We start from the raw sequence: 16,092 nt of genomic DNA, 5'->3' as shown, positions 1-16,092 counted from the left end.
AGCAAAATTACTCTGAGGTGATACAATTTCTAGACATTTTACATGCAGGTGAAGGTTCAGTTCTGTAGTAAATTAATTTGTGACTATTTGACATTAGGATGAGCAACATTTAGAAGTTCCTGTTTGGTCCACTAGATGCCAGTATTTTATTAGCGTGCAAAACAGGTTTTAAAATTAAGTACCAAATATTGTATGGACTATTTTTAAGACTTTATGTCCACTTGCTGTATTTTCAGTAACAATAATAATAATAATAAAGATGATATTATTTTAAACAAACAAACAAACAAACCAAAAAAAAACGGGCACAAACGCGGTAACATATTCTGGTATTTTGAATTCTGTTCAGGCATTATCGAATACGATCCAGTTTCCGGAAGAGCAACTAGTGCGAGTTTAATGGACAAGGAAGCGATATTTGTTTAGGTTTAGTCCAGAGAACACGCAAACCTTTCTTTTCCCACATAGTCCGGGTCTTTTATTTTTACATCGTTAGGATGCCTTTATTTGCCCCAAATCCTTTTGACCAAGATGTCGGTAAGTGAAATGCGGTTTTTCTGGCCTTATCAGTGAGTCACAGCTAGCTAACGACACAGCTAACAACACTTGATGCTAACGCTAGCTTTAGCACGAGCTCTTCAGTTCGCTTCAAGTTATTTCGACGCTGCCAGTTTTTCTAACAACATACGAAAGTCTCAGACGCTTTCTGAATGTGTAGTTAATAAGTTAAAAGGATGTCAATGACTTCCAATAAGTTTATCGATCAATTTGTTCGCCGGGATAAGGGACTGCTTGGCAACTAATTTTGAGTCTGATTCATGTAAACACACAGGACAACGTCATTTACAAGCTAACTTGACCCCATTTCAGGTCATATTGGCTGAACAGTGCGATTATGTTCGATCAGAAAGCTTTTAAATATGTCTTCATCTGATACTTATTAATTAATTAATCGGCCAGAAAGTTGGCGTTAAGTAGTCAAAATGCCCACTGCAGTTACCTTTAACAGAGCTAATAAGCGGAGATCACTGATCGTTATTAGGTTCGTTAATGGGAAATACATCTGTGACTAATTTGATAAATCATAGTAGTAGGTAATAGACGCAAAAGTGCCAGACAGTTCCAGTTATTTTTTCCTGTTTTTACTTTGTCTTTCTGTATGTACTAGTTTTGATAGTTGAGTCAATATGTTACGCTTTGCAATACTTGTTAGACAATAGAGTTGCAATGATTGATCTATTAAATAATTTTAATGTGTCAATTTGTCAATTAATCGTTGTTTAGATAATTGTTTAATTGGTTTGAGTCATTTTGAAAAGAGAGAAATTCTAATTTCAGAATCAGCTTCAACCTTACTAAATTTGAATAATTTCTCTTCACCCCTTCTCTTCAGATTAATGGTGGTTATTTTAATCGTTAATTTATTTACTTGAGCCTTTTGTGTCATCTAGTTATCTCGTTAGTCATACTCAGCCATGTAAATTTTCATGCAAACTTTCCAGGCCACCAACTTCATCAGCGCCTTGCAACACCGTACTTCTGGTATAACAAGACAATAGTTCACTGTTACACTAAACTGACTGAGTCATGAGGGCCATGACACTATTCATTGGAAATGCTCACTGGAGTGATTTCCTCCTAACACATTACTAAGCAGTGATGGGTCAGTTAACATGAAGTCAAAAAGACCTCCTCTATTACCATCTTAAAAACTCATACACTTTAATGAAATGTCTTGTAACTAAGTATGAACTTTTAATGACTAAAAAAGGCACATGTAATTTGACACAGTAGATCTCATGCCATTTTGTAAATTAATGTGACTGTTGTCTGGCATGTCACATACTAAGCTGATCACGAGTTGCAACATTTACACTGGTCTCAACAGTTCATTGAGGTGACTCTTCACATTCAGCTAAAACTGGAAAATTTAGTAGATTATAGGGCTCTCAATTTTTTTCAACTTTAATCATACAGACTATGGTACATTAATCATTTCTAAAATGTGACAGTTGCTTTCTCATAAGACAAGCAAGCAGCCATGGTGCCAGAAGATATTTTTTCACAATTTCTCACTTACTGTATCATATGTTTCATATATTTCCAGAGAAGGCAACCAATGAAACCAACACGACAGATGACTGGGGGCTAATTATGGACATTTGTGATAAGATTGGAACAACATCCAATGGGTAAGCTGGAAAAAAGCTTTTCCTTTCAATAGTAAGACATTAGTATTTTGCTAACATTGTTATTCAAATGGATTCTGAAGTAGAGTAGATTTGTTTGAGACTTTGAGATGTTGTCAGGGTCATCTTCAGTGCATAGACACTGTTACTGGACTCACAATGTATTGACTCTCTTTTCTTCTGTTTCAGACCAAAGGACAGCTTGAGATCCATTATGAAGAGAGTCAACCACAAAGTGCCTCATGTTGCCATGCAGGCCCTCAATGTAAGTTTCTTACTCCACCATATGAATAAAAGTGTCTGAAAATATCATTAAAAAAGTAACTTGTAATTGAGATGGGAAGAAATTCTCCTCAGATTTGGACTGAAGACCCAGTCACTAATATTATTTAGTTTATACTGGACATGCTTCATATACTGGGATGCCATGTTAAGTAAAAATCTTAATCACTGAATAAATTGATCTGAAAGTGTTTCCCAAAGCAGATAGATAGAAGATAACAAAAATCCCAAAATATTGCTCTCTCACTCTCTCAGTGTTCATGTTTTTGTAGAAGCAATGTTGCCCAAAACATAAAATGACTGTGGCAGTAGATACCGGATTTAAACATACTTTGTGCATTTTTCTTAGACTTAGACTGACTTTATTAGTTCCCAGAGAGAATTTTAGTTGTTGCAGCAGCTGGGTATTCAAGAAATGGGGAAACAATAAGACAACACATAATATTAGGGTAGGTTATAAAGTGAAGGTAAACTAAAATAAGATAAAATTAAATAAGATAAAAATATAGAAAATAAAAATAAAAATCAACAAAATATACAAGAATATACGTGAGTGATACAGAAATGTGCAAATGAACAGAATGTGCAAATGAGAATGTGCTTAGAGGTAAAAATGAAAATAAATAGGTGCAGGTAAGTTTACAACAGTTCTACATCTGTCACCAACAGCTGTTCAAAATAGCATTTAAATTCTAAAATTTAAAACCTACAACGCAAAAAAGCGTTTATGGTGGGTCAAACTCTTATGTCACATTTATGTGTAAGAAGTGCAGTGTTGCTGTAGTTAAGCTGTAACTGATGTAGTATGTCCATTTTTAAAGCAAGAAAGTGCAAGACTTTTCCGCTGGGGGATTTAACTCCATTGAGGAGTGTGAGAGTTCTTTCTCTGTCTGAGTCATCATGAGCACATGCTGTCACATGGCCTGTTCTATTTTTAGATGTCTGTATTCAATCATTCTAGCAATTAAAGCCCTATTGTCATAAAAAAAACCTTCATAATTTCAGAAGCTTCACCTGCTATTAATATATTCTTTAAATAATTCAATAATGTGAGTGGTGGGGGTGGGGGGTGGGGACGGGACACTGAAAACATTAAAAGAATCTCTTTTTAGCCTGACTGTAATTTCCACTTCTTTTTATACAGTTGCTTGGTGCTTGTGTATCAAACTGTGGCAAAATATTTCACTTGGAAATCTGTTCAAGAGAGTTTGCCAGTGAAGTACGAGGAGTGCTGAGCAGGGTATGTAAACTCACCTGTTTTTACCCTCACTTCACATCTGTCTGTTATCATTTTGTGCATTCCCAACAACTTTAATTCTCATTCACATGCTCCTTTACACTTGAACATGTACTGAAACATCACAGAGAGAATCATAAATAGTTTTTCTACTGCTTAAACTGAGTTAGAGCCCTTGTTATTGGGGAGTCATTATAACCTCCTTATGGCATAGAAACACAAGAGGGAGCAACACAGCTGTCTGTTTCTGTCCTATGTAGGCTCATCCCAAGGTGTCTGAAAAACTAAAAGCTCTGATGGTGGAGTGGGCAGAAGACTTCCAGAAGGATCCACAGCTCAGCCTCATCGGTGCCACGATCAAGTCTTTGAAAGAGGAAGGGGTCACCTTCCCCTCTGCATCCTCACAGGTATGTTAACAGCATGATTTTGAGATGGTACGCAACGCAAAGTGCAAGTCAAACACTATTTTACCTGTGTGGTATTTGAGTTCTATGTTTAATTTCTTCATATATAAACCGTTATTTATTGTGTAACTTTACCAGACAAACATGCATACATGACAAAACTTAGAAGACCATAGTAAGGTCACTGCTTAAAAATATCAGATTTATATAGTATAGTAATTTACAGCAATACAGTCAATGGGCAAATATAGGCAACATCATGACACAATATACCTCAATCTCTTAGCTTTTATTGATTGCTCAAAGTTACTTCTAAGTAAATCAACAATGTCACCTCTGAAAAATACATTATTTTTAGAAATTCACAGAAGTTTATGATGCCGTCTTCAGGTTCCTCATTTAACCCTCACAGCCTTAAAGAGCCCAGTGGTTTTCCTATAATTTCCACCTTGACAACAGCATAATAAGCCTCTATGGACTTCCAGTTTGGTGAAGCAAATTAGTCATAACTGTAAGCCATTACTGTTAGTCTACCTCCTCAAAAAACATATTGTGTCTGCCACTTTCAGTACAATCCCGGCCTGCTTTTATTTATTTTTTTACAGACAGGAATAAATTCTTTGCTTGCCAGTGGGGCTGCTTGCGTGGTAAACGTCTCACCCACAGCCAGATTGAGCAGCCTTTTTTCCATTCAGTTGGATCCTAACACCAAAATGTTGAATGAAGCACCTTTTGTGGTATCATCAGCTATCACTCCTTGCTGTACTTTGTCACACTTCTTTCTTTTGTTGGCTCTCTTATCCTGATTACAGTACATCTGCAGACCACATTAACAAAATATCTGTGTGTGGGATGTTTTTTTGTCTAGTATGAGGACGTCATTATGGCTGCTGTTTCAGTGCAGACCAGTGTGGAGGTTTGACTTGGGTGGAGCTCTTCTGTCAGAGTTTTTATGGCAAATTCTCACTGGGATTTTTCTCTTTGCATTTTTCTCATAATTCTGTGGACATGTGTGGGTCCCAGGAACTGTCTACGTAGTGGACAGAGCAGTTGTCTGGTTCTGTTTTATTACTTAAAGCCTGTGTGATTTGTTATGCAACAACCTTTTTTGTGCCACAAGTTGAAGTGAACTTTGCTCTCAGGTTGTTGTAAAACAACTGACTTACAATTGTGTAACCTAGAAGTATTGTTGCCTCTGTAAAGATAGAAGTTATTGCTGACCTGATTTTACTCATACCAAACAAAGTGGGACGGAGTATATAACAATCTAGACGTGTACTTTACAATACCAGACACAAATGTAGGCCATAACAAACAATTTGACCCATTTCCACCTGTTAGGATTTTAAACTGACAGTTCAGAATATGGATTCATAACCTGCATTGTGGCTTTCTCATCCTTGCATTGTCGCTGTGTGCTGTATATTATGTTGTGGGAGGGTGAAGGAAACCTACTTCAATGGAGAGCAGGTGGCACGAGGCAGCAGGTATGACATTTAATCTCTATCAGCTGATGAGCAAACAGCAGCAGGTTGTGTGACTCAAGCTGTGGCAGTGTTTACCTTTTACGATCATTCACTCTGAACTTTAATGTCATCGCTTAGACAGGATGCAAGCATTTATTCCCTGTCTGAATTCGACTTCGCACTATAAAGCTGTTTTTAATAAAACTGGTTTTCCTTTTCCTGTTGTTTACCTGTCAGTTGGTACATGTTGGGTTTGGCTTTCTTACTACAGTCAACTGGTTAAAGTTCGCACAAGCAGCAATTTTGGGTGGTAGTTTTGGATGAAATCGATCGATTAGGAACAAACTTAAATCTTCTACTGGATGTTAAATTTACACGGTGTGATAATTTCTGCCTCACCAACAGACAGTATTAGCATTTGCCAGCTGTTAATACTTAGGTGTGGTGAATAATAGCTGTTTAGCACAGGCAACAAGGTCCAGTTAATGTTTCGTTCCCACTTTGACCTCAGTACCCTGTTAGAAATCTGTAAATGAGGCAGCTCTGTGGAGTCATTGTGTTTGAATGCTGGAGACACATTTCTGAACAGCATGTGGTACCCAGCATGAACTGCAGGTGGCATTACAGTCACCGGAAAACAGTTTTCATCTGTAGTCTTTGTGCTTTCACTCAGTTCCTTACACATGCACACACACATGCACATAGTTGTGACCTTATCTTTCTATCCTTACTACAGGGGTCCAGCACAAAAGGCAGTACACCTGCAGCAAGCAAAGCATCAGATGATGATGACCTGGCCAAAGGTAAAGTTAGGTGCTGTCATTCAGACTTCTTGGCTTCTTGTTCAAGTCAATGTTTTTTCCATCACATAAATATGTTTTATACTACATTCTAATAGAGTTGCAGCTTTTTTTTAAGTAGTAGAACAGTTTAAATTGATTGCCAGCGAGATTTCCTGTGCTTCAAAAGGTGATTTTGCTGCCTTTAAGCACCCCTCTGAGAGTTATGTGTTCTGAAAATAAGAAAGGTGAATCCTCTGTCTGTGCCAGGCCCATATGTGCTGGATATTTGACAAGCCTCTCTTCTCCTTTCCATGTCTCTTCTGGACTCTCTATTTTCCATCCAAACCTTGTGGCCTTCTCCCAGCCATTGAGCTGTCCTTGCAGGAGCAGAAGCAGCAGGCAGAGACGCGACCCATGACCGTGACCTCCGACCCCCCAAGCTACGCTAACGGAGGCGGTGGGCAGGAGGCCCAGAAGGTGCGAGCGCTGTACGACTTCGAGGCTGCCGAGGACAACGAGCTGACCTTCAAAGCTGGAGAAGTTATTCTCGTTTTGGATGACAGGTAATGTTTCATAACACATGCAATCATAAAATAAGACAAGAGCAGCCTTTATTAGTCCCACAGTGGGGAAATTAGCAGTGTTACAGCAGCAAAGGGGATAGTGCCGACATGGAAGGAGTATCAGCTGAAAAATAAAATAAACAAAAAATATACCTAAGTACTGATTCTTATGTGGATATTTACATGTTACACAGATTCTTATGTATGTGGAAAATAACTAGATTGCACATATTGCGTTATATATTGCCCAAATTCTTCCATGAGTAGAAATACTAATATAAGAAAAACTGGCGTTATTTAGTTTTTCTTCCAAAGACCAATAGACAGGTCTCTAAGTGATGTCCCTGCAAGTGTGGGCTGAAAATGACAATAAGTTTAATGTTGATGAGGCAGTTGACATGAAGAGATGTTTTTGTAGCTAAAACGGCTTGTATTTCAAAAGTAATGTGGAAACTATTTATTATTCCAAGGAGACCTACCTGTTAGGTCAGACTGCATAATTAACAATTAACTCCAGTAATCTGGTCAGAACCACGAATTTATAAAGGCATTTATAGTTTAGCGCTGGAACTGCATTAATGGGATAGCTAACACTGGTTTATGTAGTCATGGCTGCTAACATTTGTTTGGCTCTAATTTGACATCTGGACTTTCAGGGTGGGATTCATTTGTTTACAGTTTAAACTGGCATGCAGAGTCTCTTTATATGAACTTTGGTGGTTGAATGATAATATTATTTCGCCCTGTGTTGACACATTTTATTAGAAGAGAGGCCTCCACCCTGTGCAGTGAGCAAACCCTGTGAAAACAATGCTTTTTTTATGCTAAGGTGGCTTGTATGATGGAGATTCTATGCTTTCAGGAAATGACTTTGACTGTTAGGAGCCTTATTGAGACGCTGAGTGTAAATGAGCTGGTTCTCAGAAGTTTACGCATTGATATTTATTCTTATTTCATGCTTTTGTTTGCAGTGATCCAAACTGGTGGAAAGGAGAGAACCACAGAGGAGTCGGGCTTTTCCCCTCCAACTTTGTCACAACCAATCTGAATGCAGAGCCAGAGCCAGGTTTGCATTTTTATTCCGTCTGAAACTTAATGCTGTAGCCCTTTCAGTATATCCTGTTTTGTAACTTTATAAAGCATACCAGCCTCTCTAGTAAAGTTATTTGATTTGACTTGGAACAACTTGTTTGAGAAAGTTTTAATTCAACTTTAACTTTTTCTTGCACAGTGGCTTATGTTGAGAAGACAGCTAGTCCTGAAGAGACAAGCCTGGAAACCAAAGTTGAGCCCGAGCCTGTCTTCATTGATGAGGTACGACCTTTTCTTCGGTGCACTTTCATTTACAGACCACATCACCTCTCAGTAAAATTGCCAACCCAGGTCTGCTCTCTCCTTTGTGCAGGGGAAAATGGACAGAACGCTGGCACTGCTGCAGAATGCAGATCCTGCAGATCCGTCTCCCGACTCCCCAGAGCTGATCCAGCTGGAGGGTATAAACTCTAATGCTGGTGTAAATGTAGTCACACTGTCTGTGACAAATACAGTCAGTCTGAGCCACATTTTTGTTGTCTGACTCTGTTTGTGTTTTCCTCCCCATCTGTCAATATCTGACTGAACAGGTGCGTGTGAGCAGATGAACCCAATGATTGATGAGAAGCTGCAGGAGATTGACAGGTAATATGTTAAATATACAACCTCTTTATGATAATTGGGATCATAAAAAGCAGTGTAGTGCTAGATGTAATGAAAACAATATAATGGTCCGGCAAGACCCTTCTAGGTACTATGAAATTCAGGATATAAACAGCAATGATTGAATCTTGGCTTCCTTGAAATTTCTACAAATAGAAAGGATTCTTCATCCAGCATATTCAACAAGTGTCTCTCTCTATGTTGCAGGAATCACTCAGACTTGTCAGAGTTGAATGTGAAGGTTTTGGAGGCCCTGGAGCTTTACAACAAGCTCATGAATGAGGCTCCATTCTACTCAGCGTACTCCAAGGTGCAGTCGCAGTACGCACCAGCCGGCTCAGCTGTGGCCATGCAGGTCAGAAAAAATACATTAAAGTTGTCCTGTATGCTCTCTAAAATCTCTGAGCTGAACATCCTTTTTCAAAAATCTAGAGCTACTTAATTGTCTGTCTCAAATGACATTTAAACAACAAGGCTGTCAGTTAAATAATCACTAGAAAGTTGAAAATAATAGGAAGCACATTGGACAAAACACAATGACAGCTTCATAACCCTGCTTTATTAGATTGGATTTCTACTGTCAGGAGAATAATACAATCTGCACTCACACTGTTCAAAAATTAAGGGTTGATTTATGACACTGTTGTCAAGATTTTGGTTTGAATAGCTTCTTCGGCAGCAAGATAAATACAGCTCGAGGTAATGACACTGCTCTTTGGAATCTGATCAAATGATGAATACTGATCAAAATGGCAAAAAGCTGAAGATATATATAGAAATCATATTTGCTTTTAAATACCTTTAAATCTAATCATTTACTGCTCTTGTTGGTGTACTGCAGCTCTGTTTTCTCAATCCTGTCACATGCACTCAATCAATAGAAAGCAGAGCGAAGTCATACATAATTTAATGATGGATTCAGTCAGAGGTTTGGTTCACAGTTCAGTCCAGGTTGAAGAGGTTTATTTTGACAGAATGTGTTTTTGCAACCAGTGTTCCCACTTGAAAGCACCTTATGCAATTGCATAGTTGAATTTCAGCACTAACAAAGGGTTGATATAAAAGAAAAGCATTTGTTGCAGCGACACAAACATGCTTACACTAGGTTTTCATGAGTGTTAGATTTGGGTAGCTTTTTCCTCCCAGACCTGTCCTGATAGCTTGACATTCAGTCAGCCTTTTTTATTCCCCAGAGAGTTTGTAGCTGCCCGAATTTTCTTGGCAATGGCTGTTTTCTTTGTAATGATTGATGTCACTGTCTCTCCCTGAAGATTTAGAAAAACTGTCCACTTCACTGGGCAGGCCCACACCAGCGTGCTGCTCAACCTATTATTCGCTGTTCATGTTTATTGCAGAGCTCAGTTAAACTCGCTACCAGGTTGTTTTTTGCACTTGCAGGAACAAGAATTTAGTTTCGCGTTTGAGATTAAAAAAAATAAAAACTTTATACAAAATTAATATTTTTTAGTCACTTCTAAATGTGTGAAAAATAGTGTAGCAACACTCCCTGATTGACTGGAACAGCATGAATATTTTATGTGTCGAGTTCTGTGTCTAGCTCCCAGCAGAAAGGCATTTTCTGGAGGTCAAGCATTCATTGGTGAACTTCTCTGTTGTTAAAATGTTTCTATGTTTAGCCAGGGCCAGAAAGAACATTAACTTTTTGCAGAAGTGGACAAAAACTTGTAACTCACAGAACTGAATAATAATTTTGTCATTTAGTTTTATTTAAATGGCTTAATTACTGCGAATTTTGTAGTTTTGTACCAATATTCTGTTGATTTGTGCTTCTTGGTTGGTTGGTTGGTTGGTTGGTTGTTTTTTTTTGGGGGGGGGGGGGTGTATTTTGACATTTTACGGTTTGAAACTTTTATGCTTTCTTGCCAAGCTTTAGATGAGATTTTTTTTGACTGCCATGTCTTATATTTAGCTATAGCTAACTGCTGTTAGCTCATTTTTGCATCAAGACTGTGTGAAATGTGAAGCTAGTCCTTTAGTTGCTGTTTAGTTAATTTACTGTGTTGTGTGACAGTTTGTGTGGTTTGTGTCTGTGTTGGAGGTGCAGCAATCTCTACAAGCTGGTTGTTTATATGTCTGGTTCTCTATAAATAATTGCTATGTTGTGTGTATATGTACTGTATATGCTGTGCTTTTATCTTTTCCTCAAAACACCATGACAACTTCTTCAGCAGGTCAGTTAGGGTCGTTAAGGTTTTTTTTCCCACTCTTGATTCTCAATTTATACATACAGAGTTGGCTGGTGACACTTTCTCTACATCCTTTAAATGAAGAAGAATTGCATGATCAGTCATGTTTCTAGCACTTATTAAAGCCGACTTGCTTCTCTCTTGATCTCCTGCTCTGTTCAGGGCTACCTTGGACCATCTGCTGGACCTTACATGCCTTCAGCGATGCCCCAGGTTCCCCCTGCTCAGCCCTACACTTTACCCAGCGACCAGCCCGGACCGCTGCATTCACTCCCACCCAACATCTCAGCACCACCCAACACCCAAGCTGCTCAGCCTCCCTACATGACGTAAGAACACAAAACTTAAAGGCTGTTGCTGTGGAAACTCTGCAGAGACTTCCTCTTTTATTGCTTTATAACATTGAATTAGCCAATTGAATTAAGGTTTTTTGACAAGAATTTACGTATTGAGACTCTTTCGTGTCAAAGTAAAATAAGTGATTGAAGAAGTGTTTACCTCTTTCAAGCCAGTATGTAGTAGATGAACTGCAATTATAGCATTTATCCTGTGTGGATAAACCTCCTGGGGATGAATATTTTTATAAGTACTGCTATTACAAAACTATTTGTTTTCAACATTGGATAGTTAACAGAACAGGTAGAGTTTTGGTAATGTCAGTTGTATGACAACTGACAACTGTCATACAACTGTAATGTCAGTTGTATGACAACTGACATTGTCACCCCCCGGCTTCACCGTTTGTCTCCATCTCATCACCACACCACTGCCCCCCATCCCTCCTACCCCTGTTGGACGATATTGGACGATCCGGAAATTCGGACGTTTGTCGTTAATTGGGGCCGAATATCCGGAGCCCAGGAATTGCTATTCGGGCCAGTCCTAATTAGCACTGAGAAGGACCTAACTTTGTCATTTTAGGAGATTGAAATTATGGCAAGTGTGTGTAAACATTCGAAATTTATCCATTACAGAATCAGACATAGAAATACTTTATTGATCCCTGAGTGGGAAATTGCTCATGTTACATCTGCTCTCATTCAAAGTCGTAGAAATTTATGCAGTAGAAAAATACAGATAAACATGAGTTTTAAAAAAAAGTATGTCGTAAAAATCTAAACATGTGGAAATGTATTGGCATAAAATGTAAAAGTGCACATTCTTACATTACATTAGAGGACAATTTGTCACAAGAAAAGCAAAAACATTTAGTAATTTATTCTGTTTTAATAACAGTTATGTTTACATCATTAATTAGAGGCTACCGAATTTTTCGAGCAATAACAAGATATTATCATATTGCCACAAAATGAGTTCACTAAATGAGAATTTTGTTGAGGAACTTCTCAGCTTAGGATTTTTGTGATGCTAACTTTACATGTATGTTGTTGTTACTAAATGTCACATCTGCATTTCCTTCACAGCAGCGCTCAGTACATGAACCAAGCCGCCGGAGCTCCTTATCCCCACCAGGCAGGTGTGGCCATGGACATGTCGGCCTATCACAACTCCAGCATGCCTCCCGTGTCATATCCTGTAGCTGCTCCACCTCACCAGGCTCCCCAACAGCAGCAGGCAACGTATTATCAGCAGCCTCTGCTGTAAAACTGACTGATTGCAGACCTGAGACGAATACATACTTGAGATATTTCAGTTGTTAGCTGTGTATTCAGTTGACTTACCGTGTGTGTGTGTGTGTGTGTGTGTGCACGTGTGTGTGAGTGAGAGAGTGAGATCATTGCTTTCGGATAATACCTTTGGCTTTATTGTGCCTGTCAAGCTGGACTGAACACACCCAGGAAGGTTGAAATAACTGAAGCGTGTACGTAAAGCAGGTCTGCTGTGCTTCTGAGTCAGGAGTCATGAGCTACTGTATATGAGGCTTAACATGGCGCCAGGCGGAGTTTTCTCCTGTCCTTGAGCTCTTTTTCTATAAAAGACTGAATGCTACGCTGGTTTTCACACGTCACAGGTCAACACAAAAGAAGAGTTGGGTGCAACATAATGTGCAGTGATTGTCTGATTTATGGAAATGAGCATTTTACAATCCATAGTCCAACACAATGCCTCTTCCAAACAGTGCTGGGCTCCTTTAAAGAATCCACACAGCATCCTCCTATTCCAAGGTGGATAAAGAGGGTTAGATTACATTAGTGTAGATAAATTTAAAGACACAAAAGAAGCTTATTTTCCTTCTATTCATACATCCTGGTCATGTAGCAGCAACTACAGTCTCCTGTCTGTATTTGATGCATTTAGTCACAATACTGCTGTGCACTTCCAGTATTTTGGCAGCGCTTGCAGCAAAAGACAAGATGAACTTAATTACAAAGTGAAGTAAAATAGACTAAAATACTCCTCGCAGCTCTCCAAGTGCATTTGCGTGAGTAATCAAAACTGAAGCATATCTTTTCCCTCAGATGTATGAGATAGACAGCTGCAAATTACAGCTGAACTGTGTCTTCTACTGGCCGCCTGCAAGACGTGTTGTGCAGAGTAAATACAACTGAAAACACCAGTTGCATGTTGTAACGTGGGCAGTGGAAACACTCCTAGAAGGCTGTTAGCTTTGTGTGAATTTAACCTCATTTGTTTCAAGTTTATCTGCATTAATGGCCTCACTGTTGTTTTTGTACGTTTGTAATCACCATTCATGTTTTTAAGTCCCTGAGTGAGTTTTATTTAGATTGTCTCTTTGTCCTGTAGTGCTGAAAGCACTCGTCTTTCTGCAACTTCTGCAGCGTCTGTTAAATCTGGCACACCTTTCAGGGTGAAGTGTGCAGTTTTTCAAAAGGCAGAGGCTCCTTTTTTTGTCACCACCAGCATCCATCACTGTAGCTGATCTCAAGCAGAATGTCTAAAGTGCAAACTCTTATTTTTCACCTGTATGTTAACAGTTAGTGTAAATGGTTCAAATATGACTTCTTTTCCATAAACCCACTGCCTTGTGATACATTCTGTGGCTGCATTTGAGATATTCAAGTAAACTGTCAGTGTGTGTATGTTTTTTTTTTGTACATGTCTGCGTGTGCATGTTTGTGGACTTTCATAGAAGATCATTATTGTAAAAAAGAAGAAAATACACTGATTTTCAAAGGATTGTCAAACTTTAGGGTGAAATCTTTTCATTTGCTTGTTAGTAATATGACGAAATGCTGCATCTCCTCATGATTACTACGTCTTTTCTGCCTCTCTTCATGTCTGGGGTCTCTTCCATTCAGTGGAAACCTGCTAGGATTCCATGTTTTATGCAAGTGCACAATACTGAGATGTTTCACATCTAGATACTTTCAAATCTCAGATCTTGTTGACTTTGCCTGTACTTTTATTTATATATATTGAGACATTATACATGTGTAATTTACAAGGTTGGAGAAAATGTGTAATTATTATTATTCATACGTTGCTTCTGCTATTACTTTAATTTGTCTTGGTAAAATGTAAATGGAACAAAAATCTTTGGTTGTTATAAATGAAGAAGGAGAAGTGAGGCATCATGTTTTAAACATACTGTTGTTTTTCTTCAGCTACACTTAAAGTAGCCCTCATACAGTCCTGTTGCAGTAACTCCGTAGTTATGATTTTAGCCAGAGCTGTCTATATTTCCGTTTAGCACCTCGTGTTTAAAGGCATTGTATATTAGTTGTAAAATTCCTGGATTTGTCAGTGACTTTGGCATTGCACCTTAGTTTTGTAAACATTGATTTACCACTGAATGCCTTGTTTTTCTGTCGGAAAAAAAGAAGCAAAGAATGAGATAGATACAACTTTGGCAAGTAACTTCTGTCTCAGAAATCCTCTGGATATGTATAATTCTGTATATTTAAAATATTCCAGGAGAAGCTCCTTCATCCAAGATTTTAAAACTGCTTTTGTAACAGAGCAAACTTATAAATATTCTTTGAAATAAAAAAAATTACCTGTAATGAGTATGAGCATTTGATTTTTTTGTCCCAACTGATCTATTTAAACAATTACATTTCTACAATTAAGAGGAACATGATTAAAACAGTCCAGTCCTGGTAATTACCCTCCTCTAGTCCCTTGCGCATATCAGCAGCTGCATGAGACGTACAAGCCAATAATATGATCTACCCAGAAGACATGATTTATTCATTGAAGTCGGCCTTTTTATAGTTTCTGCTCTTTACTTTTCAAATGGACACGCTGGGGTATCTTTAGATGCCAGTGCTGTTCTGGTGCAGATACACATTTTTTTTGTAAATGACAGTAAATGTTCAAGATCGAATGATTGCCAGGAAACCTGCAGAGTGTAAAGGTTTCCCTTGGACCTGCTGTGAGGTTTTCTGAAAACGACACAGCCGGTAGCTCCGTTTGCTGAGCAAGACAGGAGATTTTATCATCTGCTGTTTGTCCTGGATATATATATATATATATATATATATATATATATATATATACTATATATATATATATATAAAAAACTAAAAATGATTTAAGATCATATTTAAGAAAACATTACCAACAGAAACAACTGAAAACATCCAAGTGGAAAAGAAGAGCTTAATTGGGGCTATAAACAGCACATATAAAGGTATTTTTTTTAATCTTGAAAAGACGGCAATATACATACACATATATATGTATATGCATATATATATGTATGTATATATATATATATATATATATTTTATCATCTGCTGTTTGTCCTGGATATATATATATATATATAATATATATATATATATATACACACACACACACACACACACACACACACACACACGTATATATACACACATGCACCAAATTGTTGGTACCTCTCGGTTAATGAAAGAAAAACCCACAATGGTCACAGAAATCATTTGAATCTGACAAAAGTAATGAATAAAATTTCTATGAAAATCAACCAATGAAAATCAGACGTTGCTTTTGAACCGTGGTTTAACAGAATTATTTTAAAAAATAAAATCATGAAACAGGTCTGGACAAAAATGATGGTACCCTTAACTTAATATTTTGTTTCACAACCTTTTGAAGAAATCACTGCAATCAAACCATGTCTGTAACTGTCAGTGAGACTTCTGCACCTCTCAGTAGGTATTCTGGTCCACTCCTCATGAGCAGACTGCTCCAGTTGTCTCAGGTTTGAAGGGTGCCTTCTCCAGACGGCATGTTTCAGCTCCTTCCACAGACGTTCAATAAGATTTAAATCACAGAAGGCCACTTCAGAAGAGTCCAGTGTTTTCCTCTTAGCCATTCTTGGCTGTTTTTAGCTGTGTGTTTTGGCTCATTATCCTGTTGCA

At 38.1% G+C, this 16,092-nt stretch overlaps 1 protein-coding gene across 2 annotated transcripts; it reads left to right on the top strand.

Moving 5' to 3' along the window:
- The first annotated feature begins 365 nt into the window (after positions 1-365).
- Positions 366-14,755, top strand: stam2 (signal transducing adaptor molecule (SH3 domain and ITAM motif) 2). 2 transcript variants are annotated; one of them, XM_023277996.3, is made up of 14 exons: positions 366-537; positions 2,108-2,192; positions 2,379-2,454; positions 3,616-3,711; positions 3,969-4,115; positions 6,315-6,381; positions 6,725-6,923; positions 7,895-7,989; positions 8,155-8,237; positions 8,329-8,416; positions 8,546-8,600; positions 8,826-8,973; positions 10,988-11,154; positions 12,253-14,755. In XM_023277996.3, exons 1-14 carry the CDS (start codon positions 498-500, stop codon positions 12,428-12,430), a joined length of 1,524 nt encoding a protein of 507 aa, XP_023133764.1. In that variant the 5' UTR covers positions 366-497; the 3' UTR covers positions 12,431-14,755. The 2 variants fall into 2 exon arrangements, with proteins under 2 accessions (XP_023133764.1, XP_023133763.1); XM_023277995.3 differs by having other exon boundaries at positions 12,250-14,755.
- The last annotated feature ends 1,337 nt before the right edge of the window (positions 14,756-16,092 follow it).

Source organism: Amphiprion ocellaris, chromosome 11 (genome assembly GCF_022539595.1).
Source record: "Amphiprion ocellaris isolate individual 3 ecotype Okinawa chromosome 11, ASM2253959v1, whole genome shotgun sequence".
NCBI classification, from domain to species: Eukaryota; Metazoa; Chordata; class Actinopteri; family Pomacentridae; genus Amphiprion; species Amphiprion ocellaris.
This window is presented reverse-complemented; position numbering and strand designations above follow the sequence as displayed.